Here is a 15,385-nt window from a genome sequence, read left to right as displayed (position 1 = left end):
TGGAACAGAGCCACCATGGAACAGAGCCACCGTGGAACAGAGTCACTGTGGAACAGAGTCACCGTGGAACAAGCCGCCATGGAACAGAGCCACAGTGGAACAGAGCCACTGTGGAACAGAGCCACAGTGGAACAGAGCCACAGTGGAACAGAGCCACTGTGGAACAGAGCCACCGTGGAACAGAGCCACAGTGGAACAGAGTCACCGTGGAACAGAGCCACCGTGGAACAGAGTCACCGTGGAACAGAGCCACCGTGGAACAGAGCCACCGTGGAACAGAGCCACAGTGGAAGAGGCTCACTGTGGAACAGAGCCACCGTGGAACAGAGCCACCGTGGAACAGAGCCACCGTGGAACAGAGCCACTGTGGAACAAGCTGCCATGAAACAGAGCCACAGTGGAACAGAGCCACAGTGGAACAGAGTCACCGTGGAACAGAGCCACAGTGGAAGAGGCTCACTGTGGAACAGAGCCACCGTGGAACAGAGTCACCGTGGAACAGAGTCACCGTGGAACAGAGCCACAGTGGAACAGAGCCACAGTGGAACAGAGTCACCGTGGAACAGAGCCACAATGGAACAGAGCCACTGTGGAACAGAGCCACCGTGGAACAGAGTCACCGTGGAACAGAGTCACCGTGGAACAGAGTCACCGTGGAACAGAGCCACCGTGGAACAGAGTCACTGTGGAACAGAGCCACTGTGGAACAAGCTGCCATGAAACAGAGCCACAGTGGAACAGAGTCACTGTGGAACAGAGCCACCGTGGAACAAGCCGCCATGGAACAGAGCCACAGTGGAACACAGCCACCGTGGAACAGAGCCACCGTGGAACAGAGTCACTGTGGAACAGAGCCACTGTGGAGCAAGCCGCCATGGAACAGAGCCACAGTGGAACACAGCCACCGTGGAACAGAGCCACCGTGGAACAGAGTCACCGTGGAACAGAGCCACAGTGGAAGAGGCACACTGTCAACAGAGCCACGGTGGAACAGAGCCACTGTGGAACAGAGCCACTGTGGAACAGAGCCACAGTGTAACAGAGCCACCGTGGAACAGAGCCACCATGGAACAGAGCCACCGTGGAACAGAGTCAACGTGGAACAGAGCCACAGTGGAAGAGGCACACTGTCAACAGAGCCACAGTGGAACAGAGCCACTGTGGAACAGAGACACTGTGGAACAAAGCCACAGTGTAACAGAGCCACCGTGGAACAGAGTCACCGTGGAACAGAGTCACTGTGGAACAGAGCCACAGTGTAACAGAGCCACCGTGGAACAGAGTCACCGTGGAACAGAGTCACCGTGGAACAGAGTCACCGTGGAACAGAGCCACAGTGGAACAGAGCCACAGTGGAACAGAGTCACCGTGGAACAGAGTCACCGTGGAACAGAGTCACAGTGGAACAGAGCCACAGTGGAACAGAGTCACAGTGGAACAGAGTCACCGTGGAACAGAGTCACAGTGGAACAGAGCCACAGTGGAACAGAGCCACAGTGGAACAGAGTCACCGTGGAACAGAGTCACCGTGGAACAGAGCCACAGTGGAACAGAGCCACAGTGGAACAGAGTCACCGTGGAACAGAGTCACCGTGGAACAGAGTCACAGTGGAACAGAGCCACAGTGGAACAGAGCCACCGTGGAACACAGCCACCGTGGAACAGAGTCACCGTGGAACAGAGTCACCGTGGAACAGAGTCACAGTGGAACAGAGCCACAGTGGAACAGAGCCACCGTGGAACACAGCCACCGTGGAACAGAGTCACAGTGGAACAGAGCCACCGTGGAAGAGGCCCACTGTGGAACAGAGCCACCGTGGAACAGAGCCACCGTGGAACAGAGTCACAGTGGAACAGAGTCACCATGGAAGAGGCACACTGTCAACAGAGCCACGGTGGAACAGAGTCACCGTGGAACAGAGCCACTGTGGAACAGAGCCACCGTGGAACAGAGCCACCGTGGAACAGAGTCACCGTGGAACAGAACCACCGTGGAACAGAGTCACAGTGGAACAGAGCCACCGTGGAACAGAGCCACCGTGGAAGAGGCACACTGTCAACAGAGCCACAGTGGAACAGAGTCACCGTGGAACAGAGCCACCGTGGAACAGAGCCACTGTGGAACAGAGCCACCGTGGAACAGAGCCACCGTGGAAGAGGCCCACTGTGGAACAGAGCCACCATGGAACAGAGCCACCGTGGAACAGAGCCACCGTGGAACAGAGTCACAGTGGAACAGAGCCACCGTGGAACAGAGGCACCGTGGAAGAGGCCCACTGTGGAACAGAGCCACCGTGGAACAGAGCCACCGTGGAACAGAGCCACCGTGGAACAGAGTCACAGTGGAACAGAGCCACCGTGGAACAGAGCCACCGTGGAACCGAGGCACCGTGGAACAGAGTCACAGTGGAACAGAGCCACCGTGGAACAGAGGCACCGTGGAAGAGGCCCACTGTGGAACAGAGCCACCGTGGAACAGAGCCACCGTGGAACAGAGCCACCGTGGAACAGAGTCACAGTGGAACAGAGCCACCGTGGAAGAGGCACACTGTCACAGAGCCATGGTGGAACAGAGTCACCGTGGAACAGAGCCACCGTGGAACAGAGCCACCGTGGAACAGAGCCACCGTGGAACAGAGTCACCGTGGAACAGAGTCACCGTGGAACAGAGCCACAGTGGAAGAGGCCCACTTTGGAACAGAGCCACCGTGGAACAGAGCCACCGTGGAACAGAGCCACCGTGGAAGAGGCACACTGTCAACAGAGCCACAGTGGAGCGGAGTCACCGTGGACCTGCCTGCAGGGACTGGCTCCCGCCTCCCCCTGCTGCCTGCCTCCTGTGCAGCTGGTCACCGGAGGAACTGGGCTGAAGCAGGAGTCTGACTGAGACAGGTGTGCCTGGGGAGCCCGCATCCTGCGTGCCCATGGCACAGAGGGGCCCAGAGCCCTGTGCCCGTCCTCATGGAAGGAGCTGACTCCGAGGAGCTCTACTCCGGCCAGCTGCCGCTGTCCTCAGCTAGCGACGTTGTTCATCCCAACTTGATCTCCAGCACCAGTTGGCCAGGCCACGAGGGGGAGGGTGGCACCGTGAAGCCCTCCATCCCACATCCTCCTCTCCTCCAGGTCAAGCCTAGTGACCGCGGTGGAAGCAGAGAGCCCCGTGGGAGGGCGGGTGTCTCCCCGCTCCCTTTCCCTGTGCCGCCTGGCTTCCTGCCCAGCCGAGTCTCCACGCAGGGGGCCATGTTCCCTGAGCACTTACTGCGTGCCCACGAACATGGCGCTGGAGAAGGCCTGAGCCTGCCTTCCAGGAGGAGAACCCACAGGTTGGGCGCACGCACGAACATGCAGTGGCTGCAGATCACACCGCGGCTGCGGGTGGAGCAGGGCTGGTGGCCCAGGCACGGCGGATGGGCTGGGAGGAAAGGCAGAGGGAGCCGCGGGCCCCAGCTGGGTCTGAACATGGGACGCAGAGACGCTCGGGAAGCTGGGCCACGTGCTCCAGGCCAGAGCCCGAGAGGCTTGGGAGGGGGCACCCACATGCTGTGGGAGAGGCCGGGAGCTGTGGGAAGGCTGGTGAGGAGGCCCGCGTGGGGGACCGTGGCCTCCGAAGATCAGTGGGAAGTCCCTGCATCGGTTACAGGTGGGGGGACGTGGGCTGACCCCCGGCTTCAGAGGCTCACTCTGCCCACCGTGGATGGGAGGGGCAGGGAGAAAGAGCACCCGCCAGTCCCTCCCGGAGACGCTGCGGGTGGCTCGCGCCTGGTCTGGGTCCCACGGGCAGCTGGGGGACAAAGCTCTAGGGCTCAGGACCTGAGCTCCGCCTGGACCTGCGGCTGCCGACGGGCACGGTGCTTCCTCCTCCCTGATCGGGCAGGCGGCCCGCCCCACTCCGCCCGCCCCCCGCCCTGGCCCTACCTGTTTGGGGGTGTGCAGTAGCTCCTCGGCCGTGGCCACAGCGGTGATGGCCTTGCTGTGCTCTGCACTGGGGTGGAGGCTGACGGACAGCCCAGCCACCAGCTGGATGGCCAAGTCCATCACTGACACTTTGTCTTCTAGCACAGTGACCGTTTTCTCGGCCAGGATGGAGTCCGACAGTGGGGACAGCACCTGGCAGGACACAAGGAGCACCCGTCACGGCTGCTTCCCTATGTCAGAATTCCCCACAAGGCCTCTTCCATCCCAACCGGGCCTGAGTCCAGAGCACAGGGCAAAGGAGTCACACGCCCGTTTCACTAGGAGCACTGTGACTTACTGAGATCAGTCACCCCTCCCCATCGTCTCGGTTCCCTTTGTTGGAAAATCGATACGAATATTAAAATCTATTATGTCTTTAAAAGAGAACGACCCCTCCCGTTTAAAGGAGGGGCCCTGTCCCATGCACGACCTGGTCAACTGTGCAGGGGATCCTGTTGACGAGACTCATGAAGAGCTGCACAGAAACTGACTCTGTGCAGCCTGAGTCAGATTCTAAGTGAGCTACGGAATCAACTGGGGAGAACTGGACCATGACATTCCACACTTTCCACCCCAGCGCAGTGTGTCCTGTCGGGACACTGATCTCTCCCTCTCCCACGAGCTCCACGGGGTGCAGATATCCAGGGGAGATGGCGGACTGGACAGGTCGCTTCCACACATGGTGCAAAGGTCAAGAATGGCATTCCAGACAGGGGTTGGTCAAGGCAACCTGTGGGGTGGAGGCAAAGGCCGTCCCCACCCGCCGTCTGTCCTGAAATGTCCTATGTGTCTTTTGAAGCACAAGATGGGATGTGGATTCTGAAGAGCTGGATGTCGCCCAGCACAAAGGGATGGCAGTGTCCGGAAGCAGCAGAGGAAGGGAACTGCAGGCTCCAGCTGCCCCCCTGCAGATGCACAGAGGACAGGAAGGCCACCCCAAGAGGGGCAGGCAAGTGACTCTGGGGGAAGCTACTTGGGGGTCTGGAGGCCGTGTAGACAGGGAGGCAGCCGCGGTGTGGGCAGCATGGGTGCCGGAGCAAGACGGGAGCGCCAGGCGCTGGGTCGTGCTGCCCTTTCTGTGCCATTTGGAGGGGGACAGGAACTGGCCACAGTGACCTGCCCACTGGGACCCCCGTGCCCCCTCCGGGAAGCACGCTCCACCCCACCACAGACGTTCCTGGCTGCCCTTCCTACCTGGATGGTGGTCATCCCCACCTCCCGCCCGACCAGGATCCTGCCGTCCTGGAGCGAGGCGATGTGAGGCGCCTCCAGCTTCATGAAGTCCACCACCAGGTGGGTGATGTCCAGCTGCCAGCCGGGGCCCAGCAGGTGGCTGGGCTGGCCCCAGGGACCGGAGCCCTCGGACACAAACTGGGTGAGGACCCGCACGGTGGCATGCTGGAACTGCAGGGCACAGCCGCGGCCCCGGCGCTCCTCCTCCTCCTCGTCCTCGCTCTCCCGCGTGGCCCTGGGGGAAGGAGAAGCCGCTCTGGACGGGACCAGGAGTCAGCGGTGCCCACTGGGCCTCCCAGACAGGACATTCTGCACCGGCCCCAGGCCACAGGCAGCCAGCTCCACCCTGAGCGGCACAAAGGGCGGGGCCTCCTTCTGGAATTTGTTTATCAGCAGATTAAGACTTAGGGCTGATGCGTACCAAGCACACTTCCAGGTGTACTAAGTGTCCCTTCCCAGGATGGCTACTTAAACGCAAATGAACGCAAATTAAATGCACTCAAAGCCCCAACTTTTCGGTCACACTACGGTTCAAATACTCTGGCTGCCGTGTGGGCGGCTACCAGATTGGACAGCATCCCTCTAGGACAGCCCACCGCTGCGGAAAGTCCCCTTGGACAGAGCCACTTGTGCTCTTGAGCTGGGCCAGGCCCCCAGGTGGGCCCGCCGTAACCTGCAGCCACAGGCCTCTGGCTATCCTTACGTCTAGATGAGGCAACAGAGAGGTCAGGGGTCTGGGTCAACTCGTGAAGCTGGCCCGCAGCACGCCTTCCTTGGCTCGGAACTCAGTGCCAGGTGTCCTGGTTCCACATGGGACACGCCCATTCTCTTGGCCTCTCTGGAGCCCAGCGTGATCTGGAGGACGGCCGTCCGCCCCGAGGGGCTGGTTTCTCTCACGCTCTTCCGGTAGGACTGTCTGACTTCTGCGTGCCTGGCACTCTTCCTGAGACACCGTCTGGGGCCTATGGGAGGACCCTGGTGCCTCAGAGCCGCCAGGAAAACAGTCCTGATGGCCCAGCAGGAATTCCAAGGGAATTCCAGGCAGGAAGCCAGGACCTCAGCCACAACTCCGGCTTGGCTGAGTGGGAGCTCAGAGCTCCCTGAGTTCTGGACCCCACGCTCCTGCACAGGACAATCCAGAGTCACAGAATAGATAAACTAGAGGCTGTTTGCAAACAGTAGCCCATCCTCCAGTATAAATGCAATTACATTTGATCCAGTAATTTGACCTGCATGGAGCGTTTCAAGCTTAGAGATATTCACAAAACACAGGAAAGGGCAGATGCTTTCCTTAGAGAAATTCAATCCAAACTTAAGTCCCCTGGGGGTTGAAGGCCTAGAAAAATGGAAACATTTGAGGTGACATTCGGGGACCCACTTGCAAGACAGCCTCGCCAAACCCACGTGAAGCAAGAGGACATCTCAGGCTTGATGCAGACCCGTGGGTCCAGCTCTGGACGGCTCAGCCTTGAGCAGCTTGTGGGTCCAGCTCTGGCTGGGCCATCCCAAGTCCTTGTCAGGATTAGGGGACGTAAGAGTTGTGGGAACATCAGTACCTACTACGCGCCAGGTGCTGAATGGCCCCTTGAGTGTTAGGACTCTGCGTATAGCTGTCGTTATCTTGGCTCCAGGACACTTCCTCCACCCCAGCTCACCTCTTGCTGGCCACGATGGGGACCCTCCAGCCCTTAATCTGGCTGAGCTCGGTGTCAGAGACCTCGATCTGCAGGGGCAGCCGGGGCACCCACACGGCGATGCGCAGCGGGGCGCTCAGGTACTGGTAGGTGAAATTCACCACGGCCTCCATCCTGCCCTTCGTCTCTTTGCCGTTGACAAAGACGTAGTCGCAGTGGTCAGACACCTGCAGAGGCAGAGGGAGAGGGGATGGAGATGTCTGCAGGACCCTGCAGACCACTGTCTTCAGCTCGTTCCATTTCCTTGGAAAGCACATAAGCTTCCAGTTCCTCAGACAAGGACTTGGCACAGACGGGTGCATTAGAAATGCCCCTTCCTAGGGTGAGGGTGATGGTTACAATGCCAGGAAGAGCCGGGTTCTGCTCTGGCCATCAACGAACTGAACACAGAAAGAGAAGCTCAGTTGAATTATGGAAAGATGACATGACCCATCTCCTAAAGCCAGGTGATTGGGTGCAATTTACAGGCCCCTTGTGCCTGTATCACTTCCTAAACTGTGACATCCTTGAAGGCAAAAAGTGCATCATCTGCATCTCCAGCCCTTGGTTCGTCATATCAGCTGCTCATGAAGCAGAGCTCAGCAGAGCGGATGGTGGATGTATGGAGGGATGGAGGGATGGAGGGATGGAGGGATGGAGGATAGGAGGATAGGAGGATAGGGGATGGAGGGATGGAGGAATGGAGGGATGGGGGATGGAAGGATCAGGATGGAGGGATGGGGATGGAGAGATGGGGGATGGAGGGATGGAGGAATGGAGGGATGGGGGATGGAGGGATGGAGGAATGGAGGGATGGGGGATGGAGGGATGGAATGGAGAGATGGGAGATGGAGGGATGGGGAAGGAGGGATGGGGGATGGAGGATGGAAGGATGGAGGATGGAGGGATGGAGGGATGGGGGATGGAGGGATGGAGGGATGGAGGGATGGGGGATGGAGGGATGGGGGATGGAGGGATGGGGGATGGAGGATGGAAGGATGGAGGATGGAGGGATGGAGGGATGGGGGATGGAGGGATGGAGGGATGGAGGGATGGGGGATGGAGGGATGGGGGATGGAGGGATGGGGAAGGAGGGATGGGGAAGGAGGGATGGGGAAGGAGGGATGGAGGATGGAAGGATGGAGGATGGAGGGATGGAGGCATGGAGGGATGGAGGATGGAAGGATGGAGGATGGAGGGATGGAGGGATGGGGGATGGAGGGACGGAGGGATGGGGGATGGAGGGATGGGGATGGAGGGATGGGGGATGGAGGGATGGGGATGGAGGGATGGAGGGATGGGGATGGAGGGATGGGGATGGAGGGATGGGGGATGGAGGGATGGGGATGGAGGGATGGAGGGATGGAGGCATGGAGGGATGGAGGGATGGGGGATGGGGGATGGAGGGACGGAGGGATGGGGGATGGAGGGACGGAGGGGTGGGGGATGGAGGGATGGGGATGGAGAGATGGGGGATGGAGGGATGGGGGATGGAGGGATGGGGAAGGAGGGATGGAGAGATGGAGGGATAAGGGATGGATTAGATGGGTGAATAGATGACCTGATGGAAGGATGGATGGATGAATGGATAAATCAATGGATGGATAGACAGATGAATGGAAGGACAAACAGATTTGTGAGTAGGTGGACAAATGGTTGACTAGCTGGCTAGATGGATGGATGGAAGGATGATCAGATGGACGAATGGATGAGTGAGTAGATGGAAAGATGGATGAATGAATAGTGGAAGGATGAAAGGATGGATGGAGGTGGGGGAAGGGAAGGAGGGTCAGATTTGTGGAGAGCCAGCCAGATGAATGAAAGGAAGGACAGATGGATGAAAAGAGCCCTCCCTTTGTGGGGGTGCCTCAGGACAACCCTCAAGGACTTGGGGTTGAGAGGAGAGAGGACATGGAGGTGAAAGCAGTGAAACACAGGAAGTCAATTTGAAAGCCCCTAGGACGCCTCAGGCTGCCTTTCCTAACCTCCCAGGTCAGCGACTCCTTGAGAATGCACAGGAGGCTCCCCTGCGCTAGAGTCGCTAGAGTCGCACATGCACACGTTGAGCTTAGCAACCCGAGTTCACGGAGCCACCACGTGGCACTCACCCTGCTAAGCTATCATTGCCGACTCGCTTATCTGCCTGCTAGGCTGCGTACTCTGGAAGGAGCAGATCCCTGCTGCAGGTCTGGACCCCACCAGATGACCTCCAGAGCACTTCCGGGGCCGAGCAGTGGGCTCCCGTGATCACACCCTCTCCTTCCCACCTCCCGGGGTGGCGGGTGGCCTCTCTGGGCCGATTTTCATCTGCCATGCACAGTTCTGTTTGCAGAGGCAGCTGGCGAGGGCGGGGCAGAGAGATTCGCTCCATCTGCTGGGGTCTGGCAGGGAGCAGCTGGGAGGGACACGTGGAGGTGGCTTCTCACACATGGTCAAGAGGCGTCTCAAAGTGTCCCCGAGGTGATGAAGGATGGAAACCAATTTTGGCTGCTGCCCCAGACTGGCCACTAGCACATCAGCACTGCCCCAGATCTGGGCAGAGCTAGCGTAACGGCCGGCAGGCGCCCGGCAGGGATCTCCTAATCAACGATGCAATTCCCAGACATCGGCTTTCTCCTCCGCTGCCTGTCTGGGTGGGGGGAACCTGACCCCCGAGGAATAGACGAACAGTCGAGGGGAAGGCCAGGGGTTCGAGGTCGCAGGGCACGGCAGAGCCCTGTCGCTGCCTGTCCGGGGGTGTCCTAACCAACAGGGGTGGTCTCCGGGTGCATGGTCACCTCCTAAGTGACTGGCAGTGAGGACCGTGGTGCCCCAAAGCCAGCCGGCTCTGCCACAGCAGGAAGCAGCCTCTTCTTGGTCCCGGGTGGGTGGGCTGCCTGTGGGACCCTGCCACACTGATATGAACCATCAAGGCTGATGCATGGGGGCTGTGAGGACCTGGAGGGCAGGGCTGGCTCATGGAGGTCCTGCCTGGGTGGCACAGGGTCATGTGCCACAGTCTGGTCTCTCAGCCTTGGCACCTGATGGTGTCCCCTGGGGAGAGTCTGGGGTCAGTCTCCAAGGAGGAAGAGAGGCACCTGCCGGCCAGCCTCTGCTGTCCAGGGCCTCCTCCACCGTCAGGGGACGTTGGGGGGCTGCTGACTTGCATCCCAGCCTCTGCTTTCCATCAGGGGACGTTGGGGGGCTGCTGACTTGCATTCCAGCCTCTGCTGTCTAAGGCCTCCTCCGCCGTCAGGGGATGTTGGGGGGCTGTTGACTCGTATCCCTACAGGTCCCCAGTCTTGGATGTGGGAGGATGGCAGGGGTGACTCTCCCTGGAGGCTGAGGCTGCCAGGCTAGTCCACCCTGGGAGGCCACTGCTGGCAATGATGAGTGTCCCCTGCTTCCCATGGTGACCGGTACCCCCTCTCGGCATCGTCGTCACTGGGTTCCGCATCTTCGATGGCACATCTTGCTGATGATGTGCCAGTCCTGCTGCTCAGCACCTCCTTGCGGACCACTCAGGAGCCCTCACCTGACCCGTGGAGACCAGGCCGCCGAGGAGCCATCACCCCACACTAGGTCACTTGGAGGGAGTGACAGAGGAGTCCTGTCTGTGGGCTGCTGGTCAGGGCCACACACAGGTGCCGGTTCCCGAGAGCGTCCCTGCCGGGTGAGGGCAGCCTCCTCCACCTCAGCTCCGTCACGGGCTTCTCTGTTGTGCAGCCATGAGTAGCCACCACTGGATGCCAGCAGCCTCCGCCTCACACGATGCTAAGCCAAGGAATGGACGGCAGAGAACGCAGATCCACAGGGACAGAAGCAGCTCAGTGGTTGCCCGGGGCTGGAGGTGGAAAGAGCAACTCACCCCAGCAGGTGACACTAATGTCTGGGTCATGGAGACGCACGAGCTTCAGGCCCCCAGGCCAGGGCTCCTCTCCTGTAGCACAGCAGCCACGTGTGCCAGTGTCACTGGCCCTGTGCATGGCCCTGTGGCGCTGGCTTAGGCCTCCGCGTCTGTCTCAGAACCGGGAGGCAGGAAGGTTCATTTGCCTGCACTGAGCGAAACCTCCGCATCTTCAGACTCCACAAAACTGAGCTCCCGAAGCCCGAAGCAGAGAAGCACTGACCGGACGCCAGCTCCCGCCCCATCTCCTCCACAGCGACCGGTCGCCGCCCTCAAGCCGCCCTCCTGCCCGCCCAGCCCCTCCACGACGCCCCGTGGCTCCCGACTTGAGAGGCTGTGCTGCTCCGCCCACGGCCAGCGATGCCACCTCCCCGTGTCTCAGGGGCAGCTCCCAGTCTGAAAAGGCCTCTTCCCTAAAGACAGATCGCATTCCGGGAACATGGCCCCGGGCTCCTTGTCAGCATCATTGAAGGGCAGCCAGGGTCGCCCTGGGTGTAGCTCTGATGGACTCTCTTGCTGGGTCTTGTTCTCCCCTGGTTTTGAAGCTAAAAATAGATTCCTTCTCTCCGGAGAACTGGCTGGAGTCTCCTTCCAAGCTGTCACTCGCCCAGCGGAGTGGCCCCGTCCCCGGTCCTGCCTCCCCCCGTCTCAACCACCGCTCTACTCCCTGCGCCTGTGAATTTAACTCAGGAGGAGGTCAAGGGCTCTCTCACAACACGGTGACCACAGTCAGTAACAATGCGCTCGCTTTTAAAAATGTTTCTGAGATCCTTTCAAGTGTTCTCATCACAAAAAGACACGTGAGGCGACGCGCAGGAGGGTAATGAGCTGAGAGCTGTTCCGCCGCACACGCGCATTTTCCAAAGCCACGCATGGTACCTGGTAAATAGGTAGAGTTCTCATTTTTCCATTAAATAAATGCGGAAGGAAGGGAGGGAGGGAGGGAGGGAAAAAATAAAGAGAAACCTAGATGAGCAGAGTGGTAAAATGAGGCAGGACCGGGTGGGACCTGGGGGGTGGGCTGGGCGTGCACAGACGGGTGGACGACCCTTCTCGGGGCGAGCTCCCCCAGAGAGCGGAGCCCGGCTGCCTCCGGAGCCACTTACTTTGATGACACCCTCGTCGGCAGACTTGCACTCCACCAACTCCGAGACGTCCGCCACCGCGCCGTTCTCCTCCACGGAGACCACCCTGAGGGGCACGGCCACCGTCTTTCCCGTGAGGATGGCTGTGTTCAGGATCTCAGTGTCCTGCCGAAAGAACCAGACGCACAGGATCAGGGGGTCTCCGTCCCTGGGATCCCCCAGGTAAGCGCCAGGCTGCCAGGTAGACAAGACACCGGGGGCATTTGTTTAGGAGGGAAAAGGCCGAGCTGTGAGATGGATTCTCAAGAACACGTGATGCTTGGTCCACGCCCGATCCTCTTCCCGGCTTCCCGTGACCACAGGTGCCCTCTGTTCCCCATCAGCCAGGCTGTGGTGTGAACCCCAGAAACGTCCCTCGGGCCAGCAGGTACCGTGGCGGGTCCCACAGTGCCCTCTTCTCCCCCTGCAGCAGCAGATGTCCACCATCTGACCTCAGAGCCTGGACTACATCCAGGCTGGTAAGAGGGACTTGCAGGATCTTAGATGGGGACACCATCCTGGGTGGCCTGATTCTAGCATCTCCCTAGGAGGGGGCCACGAAGGTCAGAGGAAGGAAATGGGTCCCAGGGAAGAGGGCTGAGGTCAGGGACATGGCCGTGACCTGGAGCTGGTGTGGCTTCCAGGGACAGAGGCAGGGTGGTGCTCCCCAGAGCTGCCGAGGAGCACCACCCTGAAAAGCAGCCCCCGAGGCTGGTCACGAACCCCGACCAGAGCTGTCAGACCCTCAAGTCCTGTGACAGCGCAGCAAACAGGACGGGCGGCAGGCAGCTCAGAGTCCCGGGGAGGCTGGAGAGCCCCGCGCCAAGGTGGGACCCGGTCACCACTGAGGACCTGGGAGCAGGGAGCCGGGCGGTCTCTCCAGCGAGGCGGCCAGGATGCCTCCCGCCACCCACCTGTGCATCGCCCTGCCTGAGATCGTCCTGGGCGGGTGTCTCTGCCTTCAGACTCCCTGTCTGCACTGCACGGAGGCTGAGAGGGCTGGGCCCCAGGCTTCCCTGACCACACGGATTTCAGGGCACTAACAGCCACGGAAAGAACAGGTGACAGGAGGAAATGCCTCCCTCTGGGACAGGCCAGCAGCCCTGTGGGGAGGTCCCGGGTTCACGAGCCGCTCTGCTGAGCAGGGAGTGCTCACTGCCTGGGGAGCACCGTGAGTCTGGGATCTGCACTCTCCTCCGTGAGGAACGACACCGGCTTGCGTGGCCTCCACCCGTCTCCTCCTCTTGGATCTCCTGTCATCGCTGAGAATCTGTCTCACTCAGTCCATTTGGACCAGAGCAAAATTCCACAGACGGGGCGGGTTTCGAGCAACACACACTTGATCCTCTCAGCTCTGGAGCCTGAGGTCCAAGACCAAGATTCAGGCCTGGTGAAGGTGGAGTTAGTGTGTGTGTGTGAGTGTGTGTGAGAGTGTGTGTGTGTGTGAGAGAGTGTGCGTGTGTGAGTGCGTGCGTGTGTGTGTGTGTGTGTGTGTGTGTGTGTGTGTGTGTGTAAGTGTGAGTGTGAGTGTAAGAGAGAGAGGTTGGTGCAGACACAGGGTTCTGTGCGACTGGTTGCAACTCCCGAAAGCTTTTTAGTAGAGGCAGTTCACTGGAGACCAGGACAATATTTAAGCGCACACAATTGCACTGTTTCTGAAACCCACAAGCTGTCCTGTGCAGGGGCTGCTGGGAGCTGGTGTGCCTCCCTTCCCCCCGTCCCTATGGCTGCCCAAGAAAGCTTCTGCTGCTGACTGCCTACCCCTGACCCAGCTCCTTCTGGGCAGTGGAAGCTCAGCCTCTTGGAGGGCAGACCTCCGAGAGATTCCGGGCTCTGGCAAATTCCAGCACCTGCTTCCCACACAGCCACGGGGCCTTCGGAGGTCTGAAGCCCTGGTGTCGCCACCCAGAGACGTGTCACTAGGTGCTTCCTCCCACCTCTCCCTCCACTCCCCCTCCTTCCCTGCCCACACCCGGCAGGAAGCTGCTCTGTCCCGCTGTGTAGTCAGTGGCACAGGGCACTGAAATCACGTCCTTTCAAATTTGCAAAGAGCCGGAGGCTTTGGATTAAACACGCCTTGTTGTTGACTCTTCCTCATAAATGCTAATTGCTTTGGCCGTTTTAATTTTTAAATCAATAAAGAACATAGAATTGCTTCTGGAGCGTGAGACTCAGGGCTGCAAATCGACTAAAAGGCCACCTGGGACGTGACCAGTGGTGGTCCTGGGGTCTTGACCCCAGGGGCGGAGGAGAAAAGGGGTGGACCTGGGTGACAGCACCCGGGGGCGGCTCAGCCCGGAGCAGTCAGGACGTGTGTGGAGCGGGAGGGCGGGCGCTGAAGGCCAGCTACAGGGACAGGGAGCTGGTGAGGGCGCTGGGCAGGGATAGCTGCAGGGCTGGGGAAAGGCTTTGGAATTGGATGGGGTGACGGTCGCGAACTTGACCAAGGCCGGACCTCTGAGGAGGGTACTCTCAAGAGGCAGGTCTTACGGTGCAGGAATGGTATCTGAGAAAGAGGAAGAAGGGGCGGAGGGAGGGAGGGAGGGAAATGGGGGAGGAAGGGCAGTGGAGGGAGGGAGGGAGAAGGGAGGGAGGGGGGAAGAGAGGGAGGACATGAGGGTGGACCCACCAAGAGGCCCAGGCCAGGCCAGACTGCCTCTGACTCTGGGCCTGCAGGGAGGCCTTGGAAAGCCAACTGGTGTTCACCTTGGAAACAGGAGGAGAGAACACAGTTCACGGCACAGCGGCCAGACACCTGGTCCAGGGCCCATGGAGCAGCTGGTCGTGTGGTCCTCAGTCCTCAGATGGGGAAACTGAGGTGCAGGGTGGGGTGAGCGGCCACAGTTCAGCAGGGTTGGGTGTCCACCCAGGACGGTATGTGTGTCCTGACCACATCTCTGGCTGGCAGGTCAGGAGTGAGGACAGAGCTTCACCTGCGTCCCTGGCTGTTCTTTGCCCTCTCCAAGTGTCAGCTCCCTCCACTGGACTGGAGGAATACCTGGGGGCGGTCAGATCTGGTGATGGTTGGGATGCCCCTCGGGCAGGAACAGGCCAGGGCCTCAGGGCAGCTGGTGAGCCTGGTGAGCCTGCTGGGGCGGGAGTCGTGGGGGTGGAAGTTCAGACCTCCCGCAGGGATCTCTTTGCTCCTTTGAGCTGTTGAGGGACACCTCGTATCCAACATTGGGGTGTGTCGGGGAAAGAATGGAAAATAAAGTAAAAACAAATCAGTCATTTTTTCCTTTATAAAGGAGAAATTGAGGCCAGTGTCTCAGTCAGTTTTCTGCCTCTGTGATCAGAACACCCAACAAGGGCAGGTTAGAGAGGGAAAGCTTCTTTCGGCTCGTGGTCCCAGAGGTTTCAGTCTGTGACCGACTCCACCCATTACTCCGGGCCCAAGGTGAGGCCCAAGGTGGTGGTCATGGCCAGTCTGTGGTGGAAGAAAGTTGCCCAGGACATGTGCCAGGAAGCAGAGAGGGAAGGAGGAGAGGGGTCATAGAGCAGGTCCCCAGGCCCCC

General features: G+C 59.8%; 1 protein-coding gene across 1 annotated transcript in view; it reads right to left on the bottom strand.

Annotated features, from left to right (window-relative positions):
• TMEM132C (transmembrane protein 132C) overlaps positions 1–15,385 on the bottom strand; it is a 272,078-nt gene that overhangs the window by 7,595 nt on the left and 249,098 nt on the right. Inside the window, exons 5-8 of the mRNA XM_079152481.1 lie at positions 11,853–11,996; positions 6,843–7,048; positions 5,149–5,422; positions 3,916–4,107 (exon numbers count right to left, since the gene is read on the bottom strand). Coding sequence (XP_079008607.1) covers positions 3,916–4,107; positions 5,149–5,422; positions 6,843–7,048; positions 11,853–11,996 — 816 coding nt within the window. The remainder of the gene's footprint in view (positions 1–3,915; positions 4,108–5,148; positions 5,423–6,842; positions 7,049–11,852; positions 11,997–15,385) is intronic.

Source organism: Sciurus vulgaris, assembly GCF_902686455.1.
Source record: "Sciurus vulgaris genome assembly, chromosome: 8".
NCBI classification, from domain to species: domain Eukaryota; kingdom Metazoa; phylum Chordata; class Mammalia; order Rodentia; family Sciuridae; genus Sciurus; species Sciurus vulgaris.
This window is presented reverse-complemented; position numbering and strand designations above follow the sequence as displayed.